Source organism: Copadichromis virginalis, linkage group LG13 (genome assembly GCF_057382275.1).
Source record: "Copadichromis virginalis isolate Kocher_CV1m ecotype Utaka linkage group LG13, C_Virginalis_male_GT1.1, whole genome shotgun sequence".
Lineage (NCBI taxonomy): Eukaryota > Metazoa > Chordata > Actinopteri > Cichliformes > Cichlidae > Copadichromis > Copadichromis virginalis.
The window spans coordinates 1,887,948-1,900,772 of NC_140630.1; the positions used below are offsets into that span (position 1 = coordinate 1,887,948).

General features: G+C 47.5%; 1 protein-coding gene across 1 annotated transcript; it reads right to left on the reverse strand.

Annotated features, from left to right (window-relative positions):
* Positions 1-1,234: 1,234 nt before the first annotated feature.
* Positions 1,235-6,531, reverse strand: aifm2 (AIF family member 2, ferroptosis suppressor). Its single transcript, XM_085476859.1, has 9 exons — positions 6,466-6,531; positions 5,033-5,206; positions 4,701-4,816; positions 4,491-4,610; positions 2,841-2,933; positions 2,455-2,563; positions 2,229-2,381; positions 1,817-2,017; positions 1,235-1,740 (listed from the first exon to the last, which is right to left on the reverse strand). Exons 2-9 carry the CDS (start codon positions 5,202-5,204, stop codon positions 1,589-1,591), a joined length of 1,116 nt encoding a protein of 371 aa, XP_085332985.1. The 5' UTR covers positions 5,205-5,206; positions 6,466-6,531; the 3' UTR covers positions 1,235-1,588.
* Between the last annotated feature and the right edge of the window lie 6,294 nt (positions 6,532-12,825).

Below are 12,825 nucleotides of genomic sequence, written 5' to 3' on the forward strand. Positions count from 1 at the left end.
GGAACCAGCGGCCAGCTCTCAGCTGTGAGGTCTGACCCTCCACCTTCACTCAGACCTCCTGAGACGATACAAACTCAGCGTTTCTTCAACTCGTTTATTGCAAACGTGTAAAAACAGTACATGTCCCAGACGGCCTCAGGTGTCTGCTGAGGGCCCTGCTACAGTCACTGTGCTGTCTGGATTATGATGCTAATAAAGTTTTAATGTTTAAAAAAGCAGCGGTGATGAACCTGCAGGCAGCATGTAAAGCCGAGATCTTAGCTAATGCTATTAAAGATATCACAGGGCTAACTGAATTTGGCTAGCAGCAAACCTAGCTTGATAATGTTTACCATATAGTGTAAATTAATAAAAAATATTTCATATGTTTAATATTTGTTCCAGAATACTTTTACATAAACAAAGGCATTTTTCTCTTTCACCTCCACATACCATACATATGACATCACAACCTGATTGGCTGGTTGTGACGTTGATCCTGGACGAACGTTACGTGGCGGGTCCACTGGAGCCCAGTTTACAGCGAGTCACGCAGCCTCATCAAGATCTGAAGAAACGTTTCTGTGCAGACGTTTACGTGAGATTAGTGTGAATGCTTGAATGCTGTCTCCTTCAAAACCGCTCAACTTAAAACTTTATTCAACAAAAACATTTTCAGCCGTTTCAGAGTTTATGTGTGTGTATGGGACGGAATGTTGGCGCTAGCGTGAGAGGAGGAAAGAAATTAATCTTGAAATCTTCCTTTAAACTGCTGCTGTGTCCGCAGCGTTTGCTCTACAGGTATGATTTTACCCTCAAAACGTAGCCATCGCTGTCCTCTTTCATCCAATGTGTTTACTATTGTACTAGGTGTTATGGTTCTTTCGTAAATGTCACCGATGCACAGCCTCCTCCCTCCAACTCTTCCATAGACTCTAATGTTAAAAGGGCTCAGAAAGTTGGTTTGAAAATCAGAAGTACAGGCTGTCTTTACACTGTCGTCACGCCCATATAATAAACTCCACAGGCATGAAAACTGAGAATTTGGTAGACTGGACATTGCTGCCGCTCACGGTGAAAGAATTTTGTCAATACGACTCCAAGTTGTGTCCAGTGTTTGCTCTACAGCCATCATTTTACCCTCAAATCACAGCCATCGTTGTTCTCTTTCCAACACCGAGTCTTTCAAAGCTCAGAGATGTGAACGTTTTAAACTGTGTGGATCCAAGTGGAGGGATCACATTGAATCACTGAATGAGTAAAAAGAATATGAACTTTTAATATTCATTCAGATGTTTTCTGACTTTAAATTTTATTTTCTCATTTCTTAGGTTTTTCTAATTTACAATTAAAACATTTTCAGCTATTTTCCAACTTCTGTGTGGATGTCAGCTTTTAGCACTTCAGCACTTTTGTTTTCAGATTAAACTCTGTTTTTTTTCTCATTCAAATTTTTTAACTTAAAATTCAGCAATTAATTCATTTCAGTGCATACATTCAGATTCAAGCATTCACACTGCAGTTTCTTTAGAAAATGCACTTCCCAGTTATAAATGATTGGCATGTGTGCGTGCATGCGCGTGTGTGTGCATGCGCGTGAGTTAGAGTCTCAGGGCTGTTTCTGCTTCATCTCCTTCCAGCTCTTCCACACCAGGACATCTCGACTTTTTCCCCAGGCGACGAACCAGCGGGGCAGCCTGAAGCCGTTGTATTGACCCACGCCGTCGTCATGGCCCATCGCCAGCAGCATGGTGACGTTACCTAGCAACCAGGAAGAACTCGAGTCAGCCAGAGAACAGAGGCAGGTGACCAACAGCCCGGCATGGTGAGCGCATACCTGTTTGATAGGAAGTCAGCTCCTTCCCGCTCACACTGTTGGCAATGTTGGCCACGGCGACAGCGGCGTGGAAGCCGGCGTTGTACGCCGTCTTGGGCTCGTTGACATTGGTGCAGTCACCCACGGCGAAGATGTTGGAGAAACCGTCGACCTGCAAGTGGTCGTTGACCTTCAAGGCCCCGTTTTCAGCCATACTGTCATCTGTGAGCAGAAACCAGTCGCTGATCAATGCAGCCATCGTTAAAAATAAATGTCTACGTGATTTTTCAGGCTAGCAGAGGCGGGACTCGGCATTATCACTTCCTGTGACACTGTAAGTAAGAAGAGTGACGTCGGGCGACCCTGTGGTCAAACCGCAGCGTGGAGTGAAAGAAGGAAATGACCTCCGTGCGTGTGGGTTTGCTGTTCTTACTGAAGGTGGCGCTGTAGGCTGCAGAGTTGATCTTGAGCCCGGTGCAGCAGATGATCAGATCCGTGACCAGCGTTTCGCCGTGGTCCGTGATCACCTCCGTGTTCTTCGTCATCGTGTTCAGCGGCAGCTCCGACAAGTTGCTCACTTTCTGTCCTGAAAACACGGCGGTGGAAAGTGAGCCAAACCCCGAGCTGACGTGAGCCGTCACCTGCAGGCGTGAACTCACCCAACACAAGCTCCACCCCCTTCTCCAAGAGAACCTGATTGGCCTCGCGCCTGATGCTAGGCAGCAGCTCCGGGTCAGCCAGCCCGAGTTTGGAGTGGATCAGAACCACCTGGAGGGGTCGACGCGGAGGAGAGAGCGGGGTCAGCGTTCAAAGGGCAGCAGCAGAGGTCAGAGGTCAATTTAATTCAGTTTTATTTATACAGTGCAAAGTCTCGAGCGCAGTCAGCTCAAGGAGCTCCACCAATCTGAAGACCACGGCTGAGTAAGCACTTGGCCACACAAATCTAACAGGAAGCAGACTCCAGCAGAAGCAGGCTGAGGGCGAGACTGACGGGGGCGAGGGCGGGACAAAGACATGCTGTGGAAGACAGGTCAAAGGTCATCACCTTCTTATCAGGATACTCTGTCTTTATCTCTGCAGCCATCTCCACACCGGTCGATCCTCCGCCGACCACCAACACCGAGTCAGCAGCCTGAACCTGCACACAAAGACACACACACAGACACGTGCACGCACACGTGCACACACACACAGACACGTGCACACACACGTGCACGCACACACGCACGCACAGACACGTGCACACACACACGCACGCACACAGACACGCGCACACACACGTGCACACACACGTGCACACACACACGCACGCACAGACACGTGCACACACACACGCACGCACACAGACACGCGCACACACACGTGCACACACACGTGCACACACACACGCACGCACAGACACGTGCACACACACACGCACGCACACAGACACGCACGCACGCACACAGACACGTGCACACACACGTGCACGCACACACGCACGCACACAGACACGTGCACGCACACACACACACAGACACGTGCACACACACACGTGCACGCACACACGCACGCACAGACACGTGCACACACACGTGCACGCACACACGCACGCACACAGACACACACACAGACACGTGCACGCACACACGCACGCACACAGACACGTGCACACACACGTGCACGCACGCACGCACACAGACACGCACACAGACACGCACACAGACACGCACACAGACACACAGCGTGAGGAATTTACATATTTTTAATTTGACTTCTTGAAGTTTTCTGGGTTTTTGTTGTCGTGTGAAACATTGAAAAACCAGACAGAGAAACACAATCTGACACGTCAGCTGCAAAACAGCTTTGCAGTAAAACCTCCTGCTCGGGTCTACCAGAGGCCCGGCAGCTTGAGGGTCCTGCAGTATCTCAGCTGTTCCCAGGACTGCGCTCGTCTTCACAGAGATGTCAGACGTTGTTCCTGGGATCTGCTGGAGTCGTTCTCGCAGTTTGGGAGTCACTGCACCCAGTGCTCCACTGGGACCACCGTCACCTTCACCCTGCACATCTCCTGCAGCTTCTCGTGTTCCTTCTTCCTGAGGTTGCTGTTGTTCAGTATCACTACATCTGTCACTACGGCCGTCTCCTGGTCGTCTACCACCACTACGCCCAGTTGGTCCCACAGGACTCAGTTAACCCGTGTTGTATTTCCTGTAAAAGGCCTTTTTGTACCATTCTGAAATGTGCACTCTCTTTCAGTTTTAGCTAACCTTACCTTTATTTAAGCCTCTGTTCACCACTCACCTTTCCAGCTGTTCATCGGACCTGAACTGCAATAAATAACTGGAAACACGGGCTGTTCTAACACTTGTGTATGTATATCTGCGTTAAACATTACAATAATAAAACAAACGGTTTTGAAAAAATATTAAGTAATAAAATAAAACTAATTTCACTCACTAATACTGGACAGTTCTATTTCAGTACAGAGATAAACTTTAGTATAAAACTTGTACATTAATGTACTTTTTAGAGTAGAGTTTATACTTTACTCTAAATCTACGTTTACATGAACTTTTCCATGGCAGTATTTTTTCTGCTGGTGAAGTTCAAACTAAAATGTATTAAATTATTAAATATGAAGATTTGAAATTCAACCAAAAAAGGTTAAATAACAATAACTTCTAAACAAACAGCAGTAAAACCTGGATCGAACCTCTCTGATGAAGTCCTCGTACTTCTGGACCGCCTCCTTATGCGACGCCACCGTGTTGAACTTCCCGGGGAACGGCCCGTCGGTGCCAGTGCACAGGATGAGGTGGGAGTACTGGATCTCCTGCGGCACAAACGACACAGATTCAGCTGCAGCTTCACCTCCTCCTCATGCTGCAGAAGAAGCTCCACAGGGAGCTGCTGTGGTCCTCACCCTCCCTCCCTCCAGGATCACCAGCTGCCTGTCTGTGTCGACGAGCTCCACCCGACCCTGAACGAAGCTCTCGCCAAACGTCTCGGCGTACGGGATGAAGGTCTTCTGAGCAAAGCCTGCACACAGCACAGCACTAATTTTTTTTAAATTAAAATGTGTAAAAATAACATAAATCTAGAATAAAATCAGCAAACACAACAAGATAGAAGAATAACAGTCGACGAGGTCATCTTAAAGTGAAGATAATATAAGTACCAGAAACTACTTTTAGAACTGACAGGAGAACAGGTGAGTACAGGTGTGGACAGGTTGTACAGGTGTGCTCATGGTACCTGGCTGTACGGCGGCTCGCAGAGCGCCCAGGTTGTGATGGAAAGCGTCTCTCATGTCGATCAGAGTGAAGCTGAATCCTCGATACTTCAGGTCTTGAACTGCAGCGATTCCACCAAATCCTCCGCCCACCACCACCACGTGGACACCCTCGGTTGACACCTGACCCCCCATCTCTGCAGCCACACACACACACACACACACACACACGAAGTCACTACTACAGGTTGACCACACCTGACGTCGTCACCCCAGAGGTCTGAAGCTTCTTAAACCTGCATTCTCTCTGACGCCCAGCAGAGGGCGCCCACTCTGAAGTCTGATTCAATTGGGTTTGCTCAGCTGACCTTTGACCTCAGTAAACTCTGTCCTGAGTTTCTGCTCTGTCGCTACTTTCAGGTCTGACTGAATCAAACAGGAAGTCTATTTTGGTCCTGTCAGAGGGCGGGGCTAAACAGTGACTGACTAGTTGCTCGTTGCTCATGAAATCCAAACGACTGCTTCATGTTCGTGGACATGCACTGCTCCTTTTCAGCAACACTCAGCACACCTTTGAATGAATTTCAGCCAAAAGAACAAACAGTAACTCTGCTGTGTCCACAGGGGCGTGTCCATAGGGGAGTGTCCACAGTGGGGCACCATGAGGTCAACCCCCCCCCCGGCACCACGCTGCAGAATAAACGCTGTGACGTCTCACAAACTGAAACCGTCGACTATCAAAAGCTCCAACAACACTCAGCTCCAAGCTTCAAACACACCGCTGCCATCTTTTATATACAGGCTGTGATTTCTGCTGATTACATAACGCCCACTACTTTAATCTCAGCCTGTGTTTCTACAGGTGTACACAGACCACACCCCCTCCATCTTCTGAGAGCTCACCTGAGCATCACTCACAGGGAGATGAAGCTGGTCCTGCTCACCTGCAGTGTCCTCAGGTGAGCCTGAGCTGCTCAGATGGTCTTATCGACGCATCAGCTGTGAGCTCAGAGGCATGCGGGCGGTGAGGCAGGTACAGGTACGCCAAACATGTGGCGCAGATAGAATCGGGTGACGTTTACTTCCTCGGTTTTCCGGTTCTAAATCGGACTCATCGAGTAGGCTACAAACTGATGAGTACGTGTAGGTTCTGCTGCTCCTCTTCATCACTCTGCAGGAAACTCCTGCTCGAGCATCCAGATTAACAGGCGTTGGTCTTTTTGTTGTTCGACAGCATCAAGACTGACGGAGTGTGTTTGAGATGACCTCACAAGTGTCACAGGTGACACGCTTGGCGTTTTTTTGCTGGTTTGTCGGTAGCAGCTCCTGAAACGCAAGACTGCCACACATCTGTTCGACCAACGCCAGTTAATCTGGAACACCGGCCTCACGTGAGCTACCTGCCGCTGCCAGCCCGTCTCTCTGACACCTGCCCGCGCGAACGGGAGGAACTCACCTGCTGTAGGTACGCGCCTCGGTCACGTCGTCGTCTTCTTCTCCGCGGGTGTCTGACCGCAGCGTCTTTCTTACCGAGCTCCTCCTCCTCTGATGACACCAGTTCTCCCCCAATCACAGCCCGGCTCCCCATGAAGGAGGCGGGGGTAGGCGTGCTGCTTTCAGGTGCTGTAGGAAATATTATTTTTAAGGCGAGGCGTGACCTTTAACCTATGATAAAGCAGTTTTCCTGTGATGGGAGCGGTCTGTAAAACTTTATTAGTGAGGAGTAAAAGAATATAATTTTTTAAAAACCGATCAGATGATGGTAAATGGTAAATGGTCTGTATTTGTATAGCGCTTCACTAGTCCCTAAGGACCCAAAGCGCTTTACATATCCATACATTCACACACTGCTGATGGCAGCTACATTGTAGCCACAGCCACCCTGGGGCGCACTGACAGATGATCATTATTTTCTTTTAAGGCCCTTTGATTTATTCATGGCTCTGAGCCAGAGATGTCCTCACAGGCCACATGAAAGCTACAGCTCCGCTGATGTCCAGCAGAGGCAGCAGTGAGTCCGTCCCGACGCACATGTTAAAATAAGCATGCTTACAGCGCGACACCTGCACCTGCAGCAGCTCCATCCAAATATTCCCAGTACTGATACCAACACTGGTGTCAGGTCGATACACACTGACAGGAGCGTTGGTTCTTCTTGGTTCAGAGCGTAGAACACGTGTTTTTGTAACAATCATTACAACATGTTCAGAATTTGCATATTAATGATGATTCATGTCATAAATGACGACAAACTGCTCTGCCGTACATACGCTGCCTTTATAGGTTAAAATTTCGGTACTGGTCTCAGCAGTTACATACAGAAGCACTCATGAGGCCATACCAGGCACAGCTCGGACACCGGGGGATAAGCCTATCCCAGCTACACACAGAGACATTCACGCCGAAGCCCTCGAACTGCCCACACACACATGAACCCGCATGTCCGCTCCACACAGAGGCCTGGCAGGTGATGGAAGCAGGACTTTCTTGCTGCGAGGCAGCCGTGCTAACCAATGTTCCTGTGAAGACCCCACAGCTGGACGGGCCGATGCTGATTCTTCGTTTTCATCGTGTTTTTTGTTTGTTTTTGTTGAAAAGGTGTAAACAATGAAAGGGGGTGGATTGGCCAATTGGTCATGATGGACTCTGGGCTGGACCAATTACAGCCGAGGAGGTCGAACTTTAAAGTTCCATATTGAGGAACGTGATTTGTCTCAGACTTCAGCTAGAATGGAACAAAGACACAAAGCCGGAGTTATTCTGCGTCGTTACGCTGCAGCTGCCTCTCATTCTCCCCTCCCTCTCCTGTTTCTACTCCAATCATGAAACTGATCAATGATCAGCTGATCGGCTTTTCTCTCTTGTTTGTTTCTGGCCCACTTTGCGCCAGAAACAGGAAACCATCGAATAAACAACAGCAGCACGTTTAAGCTTGATAAGCTGTTGTTAGCATTTATTTTTTTCCGCCTGTCCCGTTTGGTTCTTTTGCCATCAGAATTATTGTTTGAAGGCAAAGAAAGATGCCCAACGGATTTACTACACCCAGTGGACCATCCCAGCCTTGCTGTATTGGTCCATTTGATTGACCTTTGTTTTTATTGTTTATTTATTTTATTTTATTTTCAGTTGTTACATAAGAGATTGATCAGCTGTTGTTAGAATGTATTTAATATTAATTTCTAGTATCAGCTGATGTTTGCTGGAGCCACAGCTGTAAAGCTGCTGGTCATGATGTCGGTTTGGATATGTGGTGAGAGGGAAACATGAAGATGAAACCAGGAGATGTCCTTACTGAACCATCAGAGCTGTGATGGAGAAACAGGTTTACCTTTTAGGTCACATGGATGAGTTGAAGTTATGAACTGTTTCTGAGAGACAAATAACACCAGGATCCTTTTCTAAGCAGCTGACAGCTGGTAACTGTGCAGGGGCGGGTCTAGCAAAGTGTTGCCAGGGGTCCATGTAGGGCATTAACAGGGAGAGCACAAAGAAATACTTTCTTATTCTCATTTAAAATGTCTGTTATTAAATAATTATCTGAATCTTACAACCAAAGTTTTTATCTGGTGTAAAATGTATAGAAATCCATTATTGTATGTAGTAAATGTGAGTCTCAGTTCTGATGACTGTCTGGAGTCTCTTCTTATCGGCTGTTGTGCAACCAGCGTACCACACAGGGATGGCGTGCACCAGCACACTCTCCATAGCGGCACGGCACGGAGGTCAGTCTGCAGCCTGTTCCATCTCAGGACCCTCAGGAAATGGAGGCGCTGCTGGGCTTTCTTCACCAGGGCTCATGTGTTTGTGGACCAAGATCGGTCCTCAGATATGTGGGTGCCGAGGAACTTAGAGGAGGACACCCTCTCCACACAGTCACCTTTCATGGAGAGGGGAGGGGGATCGGTTCTTCTTCTTCTCACCGTCATAAACCTCATTTAAGTGCTGGAACGTTTACTGTGCAGACCTGATCTAAAACCAGTGCCACACATGGCTTATGTGACATCATCATCAGTGAATGTGGTCAAACAGGACCTGCGGCGGCTCTGCAGCGCGCACTTGGATCCAGATTTCTCAGTGTTTTTAATCCTTCTTCAGAAATCTCTGCGTGAACACAGGGTCTGCTGTTGGTCTGTAACCGCAGCGTCATGGATCCGTCACAGTCTGAATAAACTCTTTCACTGGTCAAAACGCCACAAAGTGCATTGTGGGTAAACCTTCCAGCCCTGATCAGTGCAGCTCTGTTTGTTCCTGAGGTGAGGGTTACAAAATCTGGTTTTATGAAACATCCACCAAAGTTTCTTCTTTTCTACAATGTTCAGAAACACTTTATAACACAGCTCGTAATTCAAATGATTTCATTTACCTGCTGAACTCTGCTCAAATACACCAGAGAGAGGCTAACGCTCCAGCCTGCACAATCATACTGTCACAGTTATACAGCATACATGTAGGAGAGGGCGTGGTGGTGAAGGCAGAGCTGCTGACCTGCTGTGACTCAGCACGACTTCATGTCGCTGTTCTCTAAGTGTGTGAAAGAGTCGCTCTCTGCCTCGTGCTGAAACTCGGCTGACGGGGAAAGGTCAGAGGAGGTGCTCACTGCAAACTCAGATCACTGTCACCCCGAAGGAGGAGCCTGCTGCACATCACAGGTCACCAAACAGGTCAAAGACTCTAACATGAGAGACCTCGGGGTCAGAGGTCATTACCAGTCTAAAGAAACACAAGAAATGATTAGCTGCTCCCAGTCACACGCTGCCACGCAGCCACAGACTGTAGATAAAAGATGGAGAGTAGGAAATCAGGTGGGTGGAGCCTGTTCAACCATGTCCTCAGAGCAAAAACATATCTCAGCATGCGATGAGGTCTTCATGGACTCCTCGCCTCGCCTGTGCACGTCTACCTGTGTAAGTCTGACCCACCTGTGCAGGAGCAGACATCGTCTTCTTCTGTGGTTTTGTTCTTCCAGCTCAGCTGAAGTCAAACTAAAACACAGTGCGAGAAACATTTTTGACTTTGGAACAAAATCTGAGTGAAATCAGAGTCACACATCCCCACAGACCTCACAGACCCTGCCCACAGACCTCACAGACCCTACCCACAGACCGTGCCCACAGACCCCACAGACCCTGCCCACAGACCCCACAGACCCTGCCCACAGACCGTGCCCACAGACCCCACAGACCCTGCCCACAGACCTCACAGACCCTACCCACAGACCGTGCCCACAGACCCCACAGACCCTGCCCACAGACCCTGCCGACAGACCCCACAGACCCTGCCCACAGACCTCACAGACCCTGCCCACAGACCTCACAGACCGTGCCCACAGACCGTGCCCACAGACCCTGCCCACAGACCCCACAGACCCTGCCCACAGACCTCACAGACCGTTCCCACAGACCCCACAGACCTCACAGACAGTGCCCACAGACCCCACTGACCCTGCCCACAGACCCCACAGATCCTGCCCACAGACCCCACAGACCTCACAGACCCCACAGACCCCACAGACCCTGCCCACAGACCCTGCCCACAGACCCCACAGACCCCACAGACCCTGCCCACAGACCTCACAGACCTCACAGACCCCACAGACCTCACAGACCCTGCCCACAGACCCTCACAGGGGTGGGCTGCTTTTAACCATGTAAAGCACTTTGTGCTACATCTTTGTATGAAAAGATGTAGCACATATAAATAAAGATTGATTGATCTCTGCCCTCAGAGTCTCCTTCATATCTTCACCATCATTCCATCCAACCTCTTCCCCAGTCAGGGTCACGGGGAGGTGGAGCCTAACTCAGCTGTCATAGGGTGAGGGGCGGCACACCTGCGACAAGCTTAGAATCACCAGTTAACCTGATGAGTGTGTTCAGCCAGCAGCTGGATTCAAACCCTTCTTATGGTGAGGCGACAGTGCTAACCACTGCGCCACCTCCAGTTTATATCAGTCTGCTCCCCAACGAAACACTAGAGGGGACCGAGCATTTGCAATCGTCGCACCCAGTCTCTGGAATAATCTTCCTATCGATGTCCGCATGTCAGATTCCATTTAATCGTTTAAATCACAGGTAAAAACTAGAGATGGACCGATCTGATATTACGTATCGGTGTCGGTCTGATACTGACGTAAATTACAGGATCGGATATCAGAGAGAAATAAAAAATGTAATCGATCCATTAAATATCACAAAACCACCTCACAAAACTTGCAACTCGGCGCAACTCGGCTCATAACTGTAGCACATCGGAGCAGTGTGCTCACGTGATAGAGCGGCTGTGCGTATTTGTAGCCTCGCTACCAAACTCCAAGGAAGTTTTCCCCGAGAGAAGTAAAGCAAGTGTGTAAGTTCATCTCTGAATGTCTGTAAAGCATTCCAGAGTTAAGCTTAACAACCTATGGAGCGACCGCCTCCCTCTCTCTCTCTCTCTCTCTCTCTCTCCTGCTGCTACTTCAATCATGAAACTGATCAATGATCAGCTGATCGTCTCTCTGGTTTGTTTTTGGCCCACTTTGCACCAGAAAGAGGAAACCAGCGGCTGAACAACAGCAGCACGTTTAAGCTTGATAAGCTGTTGTTAGAATTTATTTAATATTACTTTCTACACCAGGATCTTTTTCTACGTAGCTGACGCTGGTAACTGTGCAGGGGCGGATCTAGCAAAGTTTAGCCAGGGGGGCCGATAGGGCATTAACAGGGAAAAGGGGGCACAAAGACATACTTTTCTTTCTTATTCTCATTTAAAATGTCGAGCTTTTAATAAATAATTATCTGACACCCAAAGTTTTATTCTGATGAAAAATATATAGAAGTCCATTACTGTATATAGTAACTGTTAAGTCTAATATACCCTAGTAAGCTATAGTACTTTTTCCTTTGGGAACCATCTGTGCAGTCTGCAGTTCTGTAGAAGAAAGATGTTGAATCTATTTAATTATTCTTGAAAAATAATTGATTTCTGTGTTTTTTTTTTCACACTGCATCAAATTATAGTTGATTGTGTTGATTAAGCATCATGAGGTGGGGGGTGGTTCCTTATTTTTATTTATTTATTTATTTATTTATTGCTGGGAGTTTGCACCCCTATTAGTCAGGTTGCTTAATCTTTAAAATACCAGAAGGATGGTGCAGGTTTAAGTTTATTAGATTGATCAGTTTTGCTGAACTATGAAATATTTGGGTGCAGTGTATTTTTTGCATACAGGTATAACAGAATAGCTTTAGTGTTTTGTTATGTTTTTTAACTTGAGTATGAACTTATACAAAAACAGCAAGATATTAAAAAAACAGTTTTATTGATTAACAACACACTATATCGGATTCACATCGGTATCGGCAGATTTCCAAATTTACGGTATCGATATCGGACATAAAAACGTGGTATCGTGCCATCTCCAGTAAAAACTCACCTGTTCTAGCTTTTGAAGCAAATTAGTTTGGACCTCCACCTGGTCTGCAGTTGTGCTATGTAACTGTAACTGTCACAGTAACTGTAACTATAATTTTTTTAAATGTTTTTGTTGCCTTTGTTGTGATCTGCTTTGCTACCTTGTGTGAAGCACTTTGATGCATACTGTCCTTTTTAAATGTGCTATAGAAATAAAATATCGATTGCTCTCTCACAGCACGTCACACAGATGTGGACAAAGATCACCTGATGTCTCAGCTACAGTAACTGTGATGGGAACAATTACAGACTCATTACTGAACTGAAGTCATCGTTAAATTATTCTTTTTAAATCTTTGAACAGGATTTTCTATTCTTTGTTCTTTTACTTCAGGAAAGGATCCAAATATGCTGTGTTAGCGCCCCC